We start from the raw sequence: 17,513 nt of genomic DNA, 5'->3' as shown, positions 1-17,513 counted from the left end.
GGTAAGTGAAAACCAAAATTTATCTAATATTTTCGAAATCTCAAAATATATAGACGTCCAAACTGTATAAAAGTATAAGTTATTTTCTTTAATAGACTAAATAAATTATATACCGAAGTAAGTATCATGGATGGGTTGGTTATATTTCCAATACATATCTCTACCATTCTAAATGTGGCACGAAGCTTAGCAATTATTTACCCCTTATAGTTCTTATGTTGTTAGTTTGAGCCTAATGTTCTTAAGGGCTTAATGGGTTTCACGGGGCAAAAGAAGAACTTTTGCAATGAGTTTACTTTATTACCTTAATAATAATATTTATTTGATCAAACGATTTTTATTAATAATAATTCGCTTAAATAAACAAATCTGTTCATAAATAGATATTATCATCTTAAAAATGTGTACACAATTTTAAGAAAATATTAGCTTTACTTTTTGGTTTTCCATCTACCAGCATCCGTCTAAATGAATGGAATAGAGCAACCTCTGAAGTCTGTATCTGAAACACTATTAATCCGATTGATTTAACATTTTTAGGGCATTCTTTAAAACAAACTTCAAAAAATGTATTTTGTTTTTTGCGTAGCCCAAAGGTTTTTTATAGGTACGAAAAAGTTCAATCTTCCAGGAGGCGTTGGATGAAATGCCAAAATTTTGATTGTCAATAATTGATGTGAACAAATTTTTAGTTAGGACAAAACTGCTGCCAATCGAGGAGTCAAGCAAACACTTAATTTAAGTCCAGACAATTCAGTTCTGTCGGAGCTCGAGGATGTTCTTCAACCGCCTGAGGAGTATTTCCTGGCTGGGCGGCGGCGCCAAGGAGAACCGCTGCGACGAGCTGCTGCCCAAGGAGCCGGTGGTGCTCAATGTCTACGACCTCTTTCAAATCAACGACTACACGATGGTCCTGGGCGTGGGCTTCTTCCACTCGGGGGTCCAGATTTACGGCAGGGAGTACGGGTTCGGCGGCCACGAGTTCCCCATGTCCGGCATCTTCGAGATCGAGCCCTGCAACGGAGAGGCCGAGCTGGGCGAGAGCATTCGGTTCCGGGAGAGCATCCTGTTGGGCTACACCCACTTCAGCCGCCCGGACGTGGAGCGCATCGTCGACCAGCTGGGGGCCCAGTTCCCCGGCAACAGCTACCACCTGACCAGCAGGAACTGCAACCACTTCTCCAACAGCCTGGTGCAAATCGTCTGCGGCAGGAAGATCCCGGGCTGGGTAAATCGACTTGCCCACTTGGTCAACTGCGTGCCGTTCCTCGAGCGCTGTATGACTCCCAGACCGTCGGAGTATCGGCACCATTACCATCATTATCAATTCCAGCAGTATTAAGATACTACATTTACTAGCAGCATTATATTTATTACTATTATATTTTTTTATATGCTCTGGAAGAAGATCCAATGATCAAGAACCAATGGTTTTGAATTATGGGATCTTTATCAAAACAAAAATTCTTGAAATCGGGAAAAATTTGACTTGACTTTATGATTTTCAGAGGGAGAAGACAGGAGAGGCAAAACAAAAGGAGTACAATTTGAGGACATGTAAATTAAGGATATGGGTGACAAATGCTTTAATCCAAGGCATAAGATAATATAACCACTTGTTGAAAAAGGAAATATAAGAGTACTATTACTCCAGCCAATTGGATTTTAATTTTGTAATTGCTTAAAAATAACCATAATACTATTGGATCATAAAAGCGATGTGGCCAAAAAAAATACTGTCAAATCAATGTGAAGGATATAAGGGTATCAAGACTTTTCTTATCAGATTTGGACTTTTTAAATATGTATTATTTAAAGTATACTGAGAGAGAGACCCCTGAAAAAGAAACACTTAACAAAAACGGTGGTAAGAAACCCCCGGCTAAACGAAAACAAATGATGTGTGAATTATATTTATATTTATTGTTAACAACTCATTAGACACCGGCTTTTCCAAGCTCAATCCGAGTTGTGCAAACTTCTTGTTCAGACCACTTTCAATAAGAACAGGGCAATCGAGTTCCATGGGCCAGTAGATACTTAAGATCCTAGGATTTAGTAAGATAGACGTAACCTGACAGAATTTTCGTAGTATTACATATTTAATTGGTTTTCTTAAACGAATAGCGCTGCTTGTATACATTTGTTGCCAAGTGTTTTTAGTTACATTATAATTAGCCTAACAGAAACTCGTTGCTGAATATGGGTGTGGAGTGGATCCAGCGTTTCCATTGCGTTCCTCCAACTTTTCCTGTGATAGCGGCGATCATATTTTCGACGACTTTGCCTACAAGCCTAGCCGAAGTACTTTATTTTAAATGCTAAATTATTTCACGAAAAAAAAAGACATTTAAGTTAATAATTTACACGTGTATAAATCGATTGTGTTAAAGTTATCATAATATTACATACATATTATGCACTAACGCTGCTTTTTCTACCGCTGTGTGTACTACTCATTAGTTTTGTGTGGTGTACGTGGCCGCGACCCCGGCATAGGAAAGTATCTTACCCGTTAACCCATTAAAAATCATCTCTGACCTATACAACTTTTTGTGAAAGATGCAAATATCTTTCATATCCTTTCTTTGCATTTACCAAGCTTCATAGTCAAAGATTACGCGCATGTGTTGAAGTATTTATGCATGTAGGATCCTCGATTTACAGCCGTGCAACATGTCAAACCGATTTAGTGTTACCCAAAATACAAACAAACTAATTTCTACAAGCCTAGATTAAGCCGTGATGCTTTTTTATAGTAAATGCGTCCCAAATTTTATAGACAAATAAAAAAAAAAGGAATCCGGCCAGCAGCCGTATGGCAGGCTGCACAGCTCTTGGACGTGTTTTCTCAGCTTCTCGCGAACACATCCTGGCCGCCGCCCAACATCAGGCTATGTTATGTACCGGTATATATTTATGCGTGTATATATATCGAGAGTGAACACATCCCCCGGCGCCGCTGGGGTCTCCTCACTTTCCCAGGAACTCTACGCCGCCGCTCAGTGCGACTTTCTTGGCTGGTGGCTGCTCGGCAATGGTCTGTGGAGAAGGAAAGGATCAAGAAGGCCATAAGGATAGAGCTTAGAATGAGTAATAATGAGCAACACCCACCAATACGGTGCTACTATCCCGCTTGCTTGTGGGATTGGCAGCCGTGCTGGAAGCCGCAACGACGACCCCGCTCGAGGGATTGGACTTTAGCTCTTCGCTGCTGGCTTGAGATTTGGGTGCGGGCGCAGAACTTGCGCTGGACAGTAACGACGAGCCGGTGGCTCCGGCCGATCCAGTGGTGACCACGTCACTGCTCGAGTTCGTGGCTGTGTCGGACTCATCGGTAATGGTGATTGTAGCACTGGTGGGCTTGTTGCTGGCGGTGCCAGCTGCAACGGTGCCGGTGGCTGGGCTGGAGCTCACGGTGGATGCCACGGCGGGCGTGGCATCTGCTGCTTCGCCAGCACCACTCTTTAGTGCACCCGCCGTCCCCAGCTCTGGCTTCTTGGCGTCCTCCTTCTTCGGCGGCGATTCCTGGTTCGGGTCGACGCCGTTGTTGCTGGTTTCGGTGGACTGCTTCCTGACTGCCGTCGCAGTCGTCGCCGATGCCGAATCGACCGCACCGGGTCCCGATATAGTCGCTGATGCCGCTGCTGGTGTTGCTGCCGCTGCATCGACGACTGGCTCACTACTCGGGTCCTCCGGGCCAGACTCCTCCGATTTTCCGGCTTCATACTCCTTTACGATCTGGTCAAGATTGTATCGTCGCCGATTGTTCACGTAGAAGGTTCGCACATGCGCCTCCGTCTTGGTGGTCACCAGCTTGGCAATCATCTGCGACCCAAAAAAAAAAACATTAGTTCATATTCTTTGCTACTAAAAGAAGGGAACATTTACAGGAAAGTTTTTTCCGTATTCGCGGAGCGCCAGCAGAGCCACTTGGATCTCGTCCGGCAACCAGCGGGCGGAAATGCGTGGCTGGGCAGTTTCGGTGTTGGCCGCCGCCGGTTTGGACACCACGTCCTCGACGTTGATGGAGTCGCACTCCTTGTCTAGCTGCTCCATCATCTGCCTATTCTTCTGTATCTGAAATGGGTCAGGGTGCAGGGGGGCATTCAATTGAAAATTGTCAGTGGGTCCAAGTCGTACAATGGGGTCTGATGTGTGGGTGTGAGTGAGTGAGTGTAATGGGTGATATCGTGCAGGGAATGAGTTCTGTGATCTGTGATGCCTTTGCTCGCCAGCATTGAACTATCGTGATTTTGGGTGGGCTAAGCTAATTGTTTTTCCTTTGTTAGTGTTTTTGAAAAAAAAAATGTTGACATTTCGAAAGGTTATGGTCTTTAATTCAATGTAGCAATGGTTTATCTGAATGGGCCTCGGAAAATGCAGTTAAAATAAACCGTAACAATAAAATGTTAAATACCAAATATTCCCAAATTTATTTATAAACATGTGCATGCCGAAGAGTTTTACGATTTGCGTTTGCGAAAGGTCTTTTACTTAAACATTTTTAAAACTATGATAAACCGATAAAACACTCGTATAAATCGTTATTCGTATAAAGTTAACCCAATTTTAGCCACATTTATGATTATGTTTTGCTTTTAAGGACAGTAAATGTTTTTATGGCAATTTGGTGACCGAAAAAACTTTATACTTTTGAGTAGTGACAAAGTAATGTTTTGATTCGTGTGACAACAGGCATTGTCATTTGAAGTATTAAACATCACACTGAAAGGCGATTTTGAGATTTCGAAATATGTGACTCTGTTACTGCTAGCTAAAACCCTAACATTTCAATGAGATATTGGCACCTAGAAGACTTTTAAGCTCCCGGGATAAGAAAGCAACTCCCCAAACCACTGCTAAGGCACCACTTGTCGCATAAAGGTAAGGGATTCCGGCCCTGTCACGTGTCTTACTTCGGCCATGAGGGCTGTTATCTTCCGATCCCGTTCCGCCAAGTAGATGCTGGGATTCTTGCAGCTTGCGAGGGCCGTTAAATCATCATGATTGATGTACATGCCCTTGGGCGGTTTGCGTTTGGAGCGATCGGCGTTCGCGGCGCAGTTATGGGTGGATCGTCGGGGAGCATTGCCCTCCGGCCCGGAGATGGGTCGCGGGTTGCCCGTGCGCCTGCCGACCGCCGGATGCGAGCGGGTTTTTGTGTGCGGGTGTGTGAATGGGGACGGGGCGGAACGGAATGACAAAAGTCAAGTGAATGCAACGTTTTTGTTTTTCGGGATTGGAAGAGAAGAGTCGAGAGAAAGGGGGGAAAAGAGAGATAGAAAACTTGGCATTAGCTTGGTGTTTTGAAGATGTTCCGGCGACTAGTAGTAGTAGTACTTATATATGGCATCATATATCTACCTCCAGTGGGTGTGACAACTCTTGCACATGCGCCCCAGCGGCGAGTCGTGCAGCACGTGGCACACCACATTGCAAATCTTGCAAAAACCGCCCACAACCACGCGTCGCACCTGGCTGGGATCGCCACCGATCTCGCCATTGTTGCTGCCATTGGTGGCACCATCGGCGGAGAGGCCAAATCCTAGCACTTCGTCACCCTGGGCATTTGCCGCGAAGATGCACAACTGCTCGGCGTCCAAATCGTTGTTGCTGGTGTTGCTGCTGTTGCTCCCGCCGCCTTGGTTGTTCTCATCCCCGTTGTTGTTGTTGTTGTTGCCGTTGTTACCACTGCTACTATGGTTGTTGCTCCCGCTGTTGTTGTTGCTGTTGCTGTGATTGTTGTTGTTGTTGATGGTGTTGGCAGTGGTGTTTGCGGGAGTGGTGGTAGTGGTGGTGTTGGTAGAGGTCGTTGTGGCGTCGGTTATAGTTGTGGTGCTATTGTTGCTATTCCCCTTCTGCCAAGCCAGGATTTCATGATACGCAAATGGATTCGAGTTTGGCGGTTGCAGTTACAATTGCAGTTGCACAAACGAGATCATAACGAATTCGTTTAAATTTTTGTGAATGAGCACCGACCAACGTATATGATTTATTCGATTCAATTCGGTTGAGGTTATTGCATTTTGTTCGGGTTTGATTATTTGTTATTGGTTTCGTTTTGGACAGTTTCAGGTCGGGTTATTTGTTTAATGGTGTGTTTTGATTGTTGGATTGGATTTTTGTACAGTAAATGCAAAGAGAAGAGAAAAAACGTATTTGGTTGTTGCTTTAGTTCAGTTGGTAACATTTAACAATTACAAGATTGTATTTGGGTTGTTTGTTGTTGCTCTCCTGGTTGCTTTCTTGTCAACTGAATTTTAAAACGATGTACGTTACGGTCTTGCCACTCTCTCAACCCAACACCCAAACCCAAACCCAAGTCCCAAAACCCAAAACCCCATCCCTGCCCAACCAATCTCGATCCATTCCGAAATGCCAATTAAAAAAAAATTGTTTGGATGTGTAACCAAGTTCCAAGTGCCCTAAGTACTTAATAGTAACACAAAGATTCCATCCTAGACTAAATAAATTAGGATTAGGCTGCACAAATACGACTAAATTCGAGAACGAAAGACGGCCGAAGATTAGTTGATCTAGTAGTTTAGTTCGAGTAGGGAGAACGGCGATCAAAGAGATCAGAGATCTGATAAAGAGGTGCAAGCACAATGCTGACGGAATAGAGGAAACTTATGCCATACATATGTTTATAATGATAGATATAGAGACGTTTTGCGTGAGGGAGTAGGTATTTGTGTGGGTTCGTGTTTTGGATGAGGATGCGGGGCAATAGAAGGATCAGATAATGTGCGCGATTGTGTGGACCTGTGTATGTGATGGCGTATGGATTGGGGAATTGTCGAACAAAACTCAGATGAAGGCGAAGAAGCGAAACGAATCTCTAATGAATAAGAAACACATATAAATTGTTGGTTTTTGGTTTAATCTTTTCGCAAACAAGATATGCATTTATTAGGATAAGCATTAGGTTTGGTGATCGATCATGATTATCGTCAGCGGTTGGGTGAGTAAAGTAAAGAAACTAATTTCTTTTCTCTTTTTCACTCTATACAAATATGTATAATTCTACATAATTTAGGTTTTGCATTGTTTACTTTAATATTTAAATCAATCTCTTTATATAAATTACTATTTTACGTATAATAATTTACCATGCTATTTATAATTATTTAAAAAAAATATATTAAGTTGTATATACTATTTATATAGTTGTAAAGTATATGAACAAAGAACAAATCGTTTTGTTGCTTTGCCTTAGTCTAGTGTCAACCTGATCTGCTGATTTAGCGCGGTAAAAAATCTTCTTAAGCAAATCAATCAAATCAGGTTAACTTCGCGGAATACATAATCTCAAGTGTGTGTGGTGCAATCTCTGTGTACGAACGAAAATGTATCATTAATGTGTTTAAGTCTTATAGATGCTGGTCAATTATTGTTTTTGGTATTCGATTTTGTGTGGGTACTGATTTAGAATTTATGAGATGTATGCAGGCACGGCGATTATCTGAAAAATAACGAACCAGACTTTGAAACGACATACATCGCTGGCTGAAAATGGAGAGGATCCCTAGTGTACAGTCCAAACTACAAACTTTGTGGCAAGTCAGAGGAAGGGATACACAATTGTGTGGGGCCTGCGATCTTAGTCTATTATCTCCGAAATATATACTGCTACCCCGGCGTTTTTGAAGCGTGTTGGTTTATAAAGCGGACGGCTACTGATTACTATTTACACAGCTAATTTCAAAAGTTTTGAATGGAAATGGGAGGACCATCAAAATAAGGCTGGCAACTGTACGGCTTTTCAGTCCTAGTTTACGCTTACTCAATATTCCCGCGCCTGGATACACTTAAAAATTAGAAGTCAATGAAAATATGTACATTTTGAAATATTCTTGGAAGGTTGACAATTAGAGACATTTACTTAAGACACAATAAAAACTTTTTCTAGTTGTCTTCGCTTAAATTTACATCTGTATCCTAGAACTGCCTTAACGAACTAGTCTTTTAGCAGTCAACCATTTCTTTGCGATGCGATTCTTGAGCTGAAAACTGCCTGGCAAACATAATCGTACTCTACTTAGTCGGTGCCTGGAGCCGCCGGTGGACCTACGAGGAGAGGCAAAAGGAGCCGTCTCTTTTTGGATGTGGTTCGTGTTTTCGAAGTGATTGTGTGTTGATGATAGAAGTGTTTTATGTATGTATGCGTAGGTGTGTGAGTGTGTGTGTGTGGGAGAGCGGGAAAGGAGCTATTGGCTTTTCGCTTAGCAAGTTCTAACTGATAATTACCTTGTCATCGTTATCAGACTCCTCATTGCTGCCCACCTCGCTGCCGTTTTCAGAGCCATCCTTGACCACCGCCTTGATGGTCTTCTCCTGCCGATCCATGGCGCTGCTGCGGTGGCGCGTCTTCTTCCACGAGTAGTAATACTTTACCAAACTGGCGATTGATTTGTCTGGCAGCTGTGGAAAGAGTCGGAGTTAGTTGGTGCGCAGAAGGGACCAGGGTCCGGGTGTCTCACTCACCATCTGGCGTATGCGGTGGAAGCTCTTCCCGTGAAACTGGAAGGCCTGCTCGAACAGCACCTTGTCCTCGATGGTCCACTCGTCAGGGAAGGGTGTGAAGTTGGCCAGGTCCATCACGGCCCGCTCCAGGTCGTGTTTGTGCCAGAAGAGCATGCCCAAGGCCTGCTCGCCATTGTAACCGTACTTCTCCTTGGCCACCGAGATGTACTCCTCCACTGCAATGACACAAGAGGGGTGTAAGTAATCCGCTAGTGTCAAAAGGACTGAACCTGAGGAAAGGGAAACTTACGTTTCAGATCCGGGATCTCCTTAGTGGGTGACCAGACCAGGAGGGCGCGTTCGTTCATCTGTTCCGGGCGTCGCTCCACCTCCGGCACGAGTGGCGGGCATACCGCCTGGTAGTCCCGTCCCACGCGAATTTTCTCTGTGGGAATGCCATTAAATTAAAAGATTCTTGATGCGATTGCAAAGGTAATCCTGGGACTCACCTTCGTACTCGGACTGTTTGGCCTTGCTCTTGCCGTTCCGCTTGGTGGCTGCAAAGAGGGGTAGAAATGTAAGTGGGCTGTTGGCATCCCCTCGTCAGTGCTGGGCACTTACAATTGTCGTCGTCAGAGCTCTCCGGCGTGCCCGCACCTGGCACTGCTGTGGTAGTCTTCTCGCTGGCGTTCCCAGAGTTGCCGGAGTTGCCGCCTCCACTGCCCACTAGGCTGGTGCTGTTGGCCACGCCGCCTGTGGTGTGCGTGTTGGGACTGGGACCGCGAGACCGACGCCCGTTCCGCACCACGTCTGTGGTGTTGCGCTCAGCCAACACCATCTTGTCCCGGATGAGCTGGGCGCGTTTGTTTTGCTTCTCCAGGGTGCTAGCTGTAGCCAAACGGTTGCGAACACGAGCACTGCCGAGCTAAAAGGAGTAATGCAGAGTGGTGGCGTTAGTTCCGATTGCTCTGGATTTCCAATCTCCGGCCGAAAAACCCAGCAAATAGAAACTCTTCAGTGCGTTTAGCGAGAGTTTGCGCCTGGCGAGTGTCACTTTGCCGTAGCGACCGCAGCCGTGCGCTGTCAAACAGATACACATACACATACGAGTACAGATATGCGCGTGTAAGTGCGACGCGTGTGTAGGTGTGTAGGTGAGGGCCAAGCCAGCTGAGATTGGGAATGGACTTGGGATAGGATCAGGATTCGAACGCGATAGGGACCTCCACTGGAATCGGGGGAAGGATGCTCACCTGGTACTCTGGTGCCCCAGAAGCACACAACCGAAAACGCTGCCACACGGAGTTCACCACTGGGCTGCTTTCGCCCGCTTACGTAGTTTCGCCTGCCGGGCACGGGAAATTGGTAAGCAAACGGCGGGCAACGGGTTTTTCGTTGGATATATTTGCCCAAAACTCTATCCACGGACCGCAGCGAAGGGCAAATACACGGGGATGTTGCGCACAGGTAACTGAAACCCAAACTGAAACGCGAAAAAAAACTAGCTCGCGTACCGATTTCTGGTCGTCCGTGTACAGCGCACTTTGTCGCCGACGACCGCAGTTCAGCTTTGTCTGTCGGTTGATCCGATTTTTCTATGTGTGCCTCGCGTCTCGGCGGCGGTCCTTTCAATTATCGCGTTTAGCTTAGCCCTTCAGTTCGAGATCAAAAACACTCCGCTTGTCCCTATTAAATGCACAACGGAAGTAGTTTTACGAAAAGATACTGCTGAAAATCGAGCGAATGCTCAAAGTTAATTTAAACTGTAGTGTAGCAGCCACGGTTGCAAGGGATACATTTAAACTATCGATTGTGGCGCTTCGATACATCGATTACAGGACGCCAGTGATGCCAGCCCGTAGGCTGTACTGAAATCCGGCCTATCAACTATCGATAACAGTAGTTATGAGCTAATTCTAGAGCAGTTTTCACACATTCGTGTCTGTTGTGAGAGCAGCCGGCTAATGTGAACATCCAGATATAATCGACTGCAAATTGAGTAGCCATTTGCCATTTCACCCCCAAAAATGCGCCGGCAAGGTGGCAATCCTGCTGCCCCCGCCGCCTATCGACCGATAAACCGCAGATTCGCCAGTTTTCCGCAAGGTGGCGACTACGGCGGGCGCAGACTAAAAAGACAGACTTTTTTCTATATACGCCAGGAACAAGTGCAAAAAACCGAGGCAACGCAATGGCTGCTAGATTCATACAGAAAATTGTAAGACCCGTGTAGACTTAAGCGCCTTAAACCCACCTCCCCCGCGCCGCGGCATCCCTTCTCGCCCACGTCCAAAACCAATTCCGCAGGACAGCAATTGATTACGTGCTGGCTGAAAAGTACTGGCCAACTACAACTAACATTGCGATTTTGTTTCTCGTTCGAACACGGTTATTTGCAACACCCTACTCTACCCTGCTCCACCGTTAACCAATCTACCAATCCACCGACAACAACACATTACGCAAAACACTTGCAGCTTAATCAACTGGGTTTGATTGCTGCGCGTGATGCTCCGTCGGCGACTGCGACGCCAGCAGCGGCTGTCCAGGTTGGTTCCCCCTTGTCAGCTGAGGAGACTCATCCGGATGGTGGTTACCGGGTGAAAGAGTAACCTCCGTCGCCAGGACATCAGCTGTCCGTCCGGCGAAAACGAGGACAGAACAGCACAGGCACACCGCAGCATTCCCTTTACATAACACTCTCTCTCTCGCTTCCTCGTTGCGTGGCCGTTATCGATAAACGCTGGTGATGGGAGGGGTGCAACGGAACATTCGCAGAAAAAGGCAGTTACCGAGATTGTGTTCAGATTTCTGGCCTTATCAACGCCGTGGGAATAATTTATGCACTCTAACCTCAACAATGCAAGATGTTTGGCGCGGGGGGTGGGGCTGCAGCGACCGCTGAGATTGTTGTTTTGGCATGGCAACTTATGTAACCCTTCTAGATGCTGCCTATCTATGTGGGCCTGTTAGTTTTTGTTTCATCCAGAGTGAGGACTCACAACAAACTTAACCTACTGACATCGCTCTCTCTTTCAACTGCTTACAGGTCAACGCGGCTCCCGCCGCCAGCCGGTCCTACTCCTCCGGAACCCAGAAGGTCACCCTGATCCCCGGCGATGGCATCGGACCCGAGATCTCCGCGGCCGTTCAGAAGATTTTCACCGCTGCCAACGTTCCCATCGAGTGGGAGGCCGTGGACGTGACCCCCGTCCGGGTAAGTGTCGTAACCTCGGGAATCCCGGGAGGGCGCCAGCGCCAGTTCAAATCGAATCCACCTAAATCGAGCGCCCTCGGTTTCCATGTGAATGGTCTTTTGGCAACAGGTGGCAACTGTGGGTGTTTAGGGCGCAAAATTTGAAATGCCATCATCTTGTTATTCACCATTTAAAAATAAGAAATCAATTATACTCTTGCAGAGGGTATTATAATTTGGTCATAAGTTTTTACCGCAGTGAAGGAGACATTTCCGACCCTTAATAGTATATTCTTGATAAGTAAGTAGGCGTATGTAGGCAAGTTGATATAGAAATGTCCATTTGATTCTATGCCGTTTGAAAAATTACTCCAAGGGCTAAACTAAAAAGTTTGGCTATTGGTCTTTTTATGTGTGGACGCAGATTAAGTTGAAAGCGGCTGTAGTAGTATTGTTCCGTGTTTTTGTCAATATTATGTTTATATCCCATTTACGGACCAATACCTTGGGTTTTATCAAAATCGGATGACGAAATCTAAAAGAGCAGTAAGAAAGTTAGCGTTTCGAAAAAATAGAGGTCTGATGGGCGTTGCTTTAAAAGGCACAATCTTTTTTGGTTTTTTATACCCTTGCAGAGGGTATTATAATTTTGGTCAAAAGTGTGCAACGCAGTGAAGGAGACATCTCCGACCCTATAAAGTATATATATTCTTGATCAGGATCACCTCCTGAGTTGATATAGCCATGTCCGTCTGTCCGTCTGTCCGTCTGTCCGTCTGTCCGTCTGTCTGTCCGTCTGTCTGTTTCTACGCGAACTAGTCTCTCAGTTTTAAAGATATCGAATTGAAACTTTGCACACACCCTTCTTTCCTTTGCACGCAGTATATAAGTCGGAACGGCCGGGATCGGCCGACTATATCCTATAGCTGCCATATAACTGATTGATCGGAAATGCCATAACTCTGCTGTTTGTTTAGTTAGGAAGTTGGGACTCTCTATGGGTATTATATTTGGCCAATCAATCCGACATACCAAATTTCATAAGGATCGGCCGACTATATCCTATAGCTGCTATATAACTGATTGATCGGAAATGCGATAACTTTGGTGTTTGTAAAGTTGGAAAGTTGGGATTTTCTATGGGTTTTATATTTGGCCAATTAATCCGACCTACCAAATTTCATAAGGATCGGCCGACTATATCTTATAGCTGCCATATAACTGATTGATCGAAAATGCCATAACTTTGGTGTTTGTTAAGTTAGGAAGTTGGGATTTTCTATGGGTTTTATTTTTGCCCAATCAATCCGACATATTAAATTTCATAAGGATCGGCCGACTATATTCTATAGCTGCCATATACATATGTAACTGAATGATTGGAAATGCCATAACTTTGGTGTTTTTAAAGTTAGGAAGTTGGGATTTTTTATGAGTATTAAGAATGCATCATATGAATAATTTTGGAGAATATAATTTACAGAGTATTCTGCAAGGGTATATCAACTTCGGCTCCGCCCGAAGTTAGCTTTCCTTTCTTGTTTACAAACCATTTTGTTGAAAATGTATAATCCTAGGCACGTTGTACTTATAATACAAATAAACTTCTTTGGTTACTTTTCAAACTTTAACGTGAAAAAAAAACAAAATCCATTTTGGTGCTTGTGTCATTTATTTTTTAAATCAAACGTTAATCAAACTTGTGCCGTCTGCCGTTCCGTGAACGTCTGCCTTTCCGTGAACGTGTGGCGTCCCCTAAACTTTTTTGGATTCTGTTCTTCCATTCCTCCGGTACATGGGTTACTTCGTATTCATTACCACCCAAAGCAATTCTAGGTACGCCTTCCACAGGGGTGGGGTCAAAATGAGATAAGAGGTCCGGTGGCGGCGTATTGCTTTCTCCCAAAAGATTTCCCGGGAACAGCAGGATTACGATCCCAAATGTCAGAACTGACGGCCCGTGCATCTTGAGTGACAGACTATATAATTCTGTTATTGGAATGTTGAGAGGCATGCTTTTGTCATTGCAAAGCTACAAAATGCTGTTATCAATGTAGAAGATGAAATTTCAAAAGAGAGAACATAAAAAAACAGTCGATAGAGAGCGTTTATAGTATAAAAAGGCAGGGTTCAGATTTCACATTCACCTAATTGTTGTATTTGGTATATTATTTTAACTAAACTATCTATAGGCACAGTAGTGTGAACATTAAAAAAAAAGAATGCATCACTAATAAAAATGCTTTAAGCTATTTTAGTAAATTACGCCTTGATAAGTGTAGAGTTTATTTTGGTCTCGTTGTTCGTCTTGGTCCTACATTTTGCGCCCTTGTAATCCAAGTGTTAGGTATTTTGTCGGAGTTGGGAGCCAAGGCTTTCCTGGTTACGTATGGATCCGCAGTGGAGGTACTTAATTCCTCCGGATTCGTGGTGGATTCTCCCAAAAACAGCAGGAATACTATCCCAATAAACAGGAATTTCGAAACGAGCATATTGAGCGAAAAAAACGTACTAAACGATTGCTTGCTTATAGATAGTATTTTAAAGCGGGATAAGAGTAGACAAAGCTACAAAATACTCTTATAAATGTATAAATATAATAGTATTATCTCTGTGCGAAGATTATATATATATATTACAGTGCGAAGAATATAAAAAAGCAAGACGCCTTAAAATAGTATTATAGTTATATGTTATATACCCTCACAGAGGGTATTATAATTTCAGTCAAAAGTTTGCAACGCAGTAAAGCCGACCCTATAAAGTATTTATATTCTTGATCAGCATCACCAGGAGAGTCGATCTAGACATGTCCGACCCTATAAAGTATATATATTCTTGATCAGGATCACCTCCTGAGTTGATATAAGCATGTCCGTCGGTCTGTTTCTACGCAAACTAGTCTCTCAGTTTTAAAGCTATCGAATTGAAACTTCTTTCCTTTGCACGCAGTATATAAGTCGGAACGGCCGGGATCGGCCGACTTTATCCTATAGCTGCCATATAACTGATTGATCGGAAATGCCATAACTTTGGTGTTTGTAAAGTTAGGAAGTTGGGATTTTTTATGAGTATTAAGAATGCATCAAATTAATAATTTTGGAGAATATAATTTACAGAGTATTCTGCAAGGGTATATCAACTTCGGCTCCGCCCGAAGTTAGCTTTCCTTTCTTGTTTTTTATTGTTTTCGCTGGTGATAAGGTTTATGTTAAATTTAATGTATAAGGAAAACAATTGATAAAGAGGGTGGAGTCCAAAATTTGACAGCAATTACAAATTACACAATTCACTTTCTTTTTATAACATTTCCTTAAATCAACTTATTTAAAAAAAAACATATCTAAAATGTCCGAGCAAACCAATTTCAACTTAATGTAGGTTTTTCCGTAATACAAATCATTTATTTTTTATTGTTATTTTATGTAGAACAAATCTAGACATAAGATTAAATCGTTATCAGCGTTTGCTGCACGTTATATACATATATGTATGTATGGTATTGCCAATCGACGCGACAGGACCTGATGAACAAAACATACACAATAAACTTACCAAAGTTAGTTTCCTTTTTTTCGAAAGCTACACACTATCACACTTTGTTTATACATTTTTAGATAAATATGGTCATTCCCGATCAGGGACTTCGTTTTCAAAATATTCAAAGTTTAGGAAAAAGTTTTTGAATATGAAAAGACATAAAAATATAAAAGACACCAAGCATAATAAACCTAATAATTAACTTAACTTGCCCAATATATATTGCTTAAAGATCGTACATTTTCCATACCACACCCGCCTGATTAAAATTCCCTACTTATTGTACCTCTCTCTCCCATTCGTTTTGTACGAAAACAGGGTCCCGACGGAAAGTTTGGCATCCCCCAGGCCGCCATCGACTCGGTGAACACGAACAAGATCGGCCTCAAGGGTCCTCTGATGACGCCCGTGGGCAAGGGACATCGCTCGCTGAACTTGGCCCTGCGCAAGGAGTTCAACCTGTACGCCAACGTGCGTCCCTGCCGTAGCCTCGAGGGCTACAAGACGCTGTACGACGACGTCGACGTGGTCACCATCCGCGAGAACACGGAGGGCGAGTACTCTGGCATCGAGCACGAGATCGTCGATGGCGTCGTCCAGAGCATCAAGTTGATCACCGAGGAGGCCTCCAAGCGCGTGGCCGAGTACGCCTTCCAGTACGCGAAGAACAACAACCGCAAGAAGGTTACCGTGGTGCACAAGGCCAACATTATGTAAGTTGGCCACTCCTCATTACATCTCTCCTGTAAATTGAATTCACGTTCTTGCCCGCTCACAGGCGCATGTCCGACGGTCTCTTCCTGCGCTGTGTCCGCGACATGGCCCAGAAGTACCCGGAAATTCAGTTCGAGGAAAAGTATCTGGACACGGTGTGCCTGAACATGGTGCAGAACCCCGGCAAATACGACGTGCTGGTCATGCCCAATCTGTACGGTGACATTCTGTCCGACATGTGTGCCGGTCTGGTGGGCGGCCTTGGTCTGACGCCCTCCGGCAACATGGGCCTGAACGGTGCCCTGTTCGAGTCCGTGCACGGAACCGCACCCGACATTGCCGGCAAGGACCTGGCCAATCCCACTGCCCTGCTGCTGTCGGCGGTGATGATGCTGCGCCACATGGAGCTCAACACGTACGCCGATAAAATCGAGCGGGCCGCCTTCGAAACCATCAAGGAGAGCAAGTACCTCACCGGCGATCTCGGCGGCCGCGCCAAGTGCTCCGAGTTCACAAACGAGATCTGCGCCAAGCTGTAGACGACCTCGCGGATAACCCGCAACTAGCTGTGGCAAGTAGCGCCGACAACAACAACCGATAAGAAGAGAGCAGAGAAAACCGCCAAGAATATTGTGCAGAGGGAAGATGATGCAGTATGAACAGCAGCAATTAAACACTCGCCCCAAACCAAAAAATATATAGCAGCAAAACAACCACAACAGCAACAACACTCACTAAACTTTGCCGAAAGTTTCTTACGTTTAACCTTTTAAAATTTTGCCAAATTTCCCCCCGCCCCCGAAAACAACAAAAAACTTATAAAGAGAACACTACCTAAAGTATTTATATGTTCGAATACCTAGGTATATTATTTAATTTGCTTAGGACAAACTTGCAAGTGTTAAGATTCGTTAAATTGCCAATTTTACTTGCGGTAGTAGAGTATTTTTGTCGCCATCCAGCCAAAACCTTGAGTTATTATTGTTTATATAATTCGTATGCAAAAAGATAATCTTAATTATTTATTGATTATTAATTTTCTAATTTGTTTAGTCTTTTGAGTTAAGTGAGCTCCTTATGCCGACCCCACTTACGAAAAGCAACAATTTTGTCAAATTCGAGGCAAAACGTGTGAAATAGAAGCCAGACTAGTTAAAAGTTGAGTGTAAACGGTTACAATAATTTTATTCTAAACAGAACACAAAGAAAACTTATTCAAACCAGAGAGAAATACACAAATGCTATGAAATTAAAAGCAATTGTTATTAATAATTAAGCGGATTGTAATGCAAAATCATCATGCAATTGTTAAAACTCAATAAAGGAAACCAAACTTAATACCGAACCCGAATTTTACTTTCCTGGGCTCTCAAGCTGGAAATTATACTTTTTAGATTTGTTTAAAAATTTTAATGTGTGGATTTTGAAGGTTTGAAATATTTGTAATAAAATAAACCGTGGTTTTTATTTATTTTCTTTGGATCCGAAATAGTTTAAATTCTAATCATATTCGTCACTCGTAATGTACAAATTAAACATTTTTTGGTATCCTAAAATCATAAGTAAAAACGAGTTTTCCAATTTATAAACTTCC

General features: G+C 43.8%; 3 protein-coding genes across 6 annotated transcripts; 2 read left to right on the top strand and 1 right to left on the bottom strand.

Annotated features, from left to right (window-relative positions):
* Window positions 1-663: 663 nt before the first annotated feature.
* Window positions 664-1,483, top strand: LOC108042684 (deubiquitinase DESI2). Its single transcript, XM_017121082.1, has one exon. It carries the CDS (start codon window positions 776-778, stop codon window positions 1,340-1,342), a length of 567 nt encoding a protein of 188 aa, XP_016976571.1. The 5' UTR covers window positions 664-775; the 3' UTR covers window positions 1,343-1,483.
* Window positions 1,484-2,083: 600 nt separating this feature from the next.
* Window positions 2,084-10,258, bottom strand: LOC108042960 (REST corepressor). 4 transcript variants are annotated; one of them, XM_017121479.2, is made up of 11 exons: window positions 9,723-10,258; window positions 9,091-9,394; window positions 8,979-9,026; window positions 8,780-8,914; window positions 8,491-8,705; window positions 8,254-8,427; window positions 5,368-5,861; window positions 4,920-5,133; window positions 3,892-4,080; window positions 3,115-3,828; window positions 2,084-3,042 (listed from the first exon to the last, which is right to left on the bottom strand). In XM_017121479.2, the coding sequence occupies exons 2-11, from the start codon at window positions 9,305-9,307 to the stop codon at window positions 2,974-2,976; spliced, it is 2,469 nt and encodes an 822-aa protein (XP_016976968.1). In that variant the 5' UTR covers window positions 9,308-9,394; window positions 9,723-10,258; the 3' UTR covers window positions 2,084-2,973. The 4 variants fall into 4 exon arrangements, with proteins under 4 accessions (XP_016976968.1, XP_016976976.1, XP_016976993.1 ...); XM_017121487.2 differs by lacking the exons at window positions 4,920-5,133; window positions 5,368-5,861; XM_017121504.2 differs by lacking the exons at window positions 2,084-3,042; window positions 3,115-3,828; window positions 3,892-4,080; window positions 4,920-5,133; window positions 5,368-5,861 and adding an exon at window positions 7,038-7,468.
* A 302-nt stretch (window positions 10,259-10,560) lies between these two features.
* LOC108042720 (probable isocitrate dehydrogenase [NAD] subunit alpha, mitochondrial) lies at window positions 10,561-17,257 on the top strand. Its single transcript, XM_017121135.2, has 4 exons — window positions 10,561-10,687; window positions 11,519-11,686; window positions 15,524-15,918; window positions 15,984-17,257. The coding sequence occupies exons 1-4, from the start codon at window positions 10,661-10,663 to the stop codon at window positions 16,456-16,458; spliced, it is 1,065 nt and encodes a 354-aa protein (XP_016976624.1). The 5' UTR covers window positions 10,561-10,660; the 3' UTR covers window positions 16,459-17,257.
* The last annotated feature ends 256 nt before the right edge of the window (window positions 17,258-17,513 follow it).

This window comes from Drosophila rhopaloa, unplaced genomic scaffold (genome assembly GCF_018152115.1).
Source record: "Drosophila rhopaloa isolate 14029-0021.01 unplaced genomic scaffold, ASM1815211v1 contig_3, whole genome shotgun sequence".
NCBI classification, from domain to species: Eukaryota; Metazoa; Arthropoda; class Insecta; order Diptera; family Drosophilidae; genus Drosophila; species Drosophila rhopaloa.
This window is presented reverse-complemented; position numbering and strand designations above follow the sequence as displayed.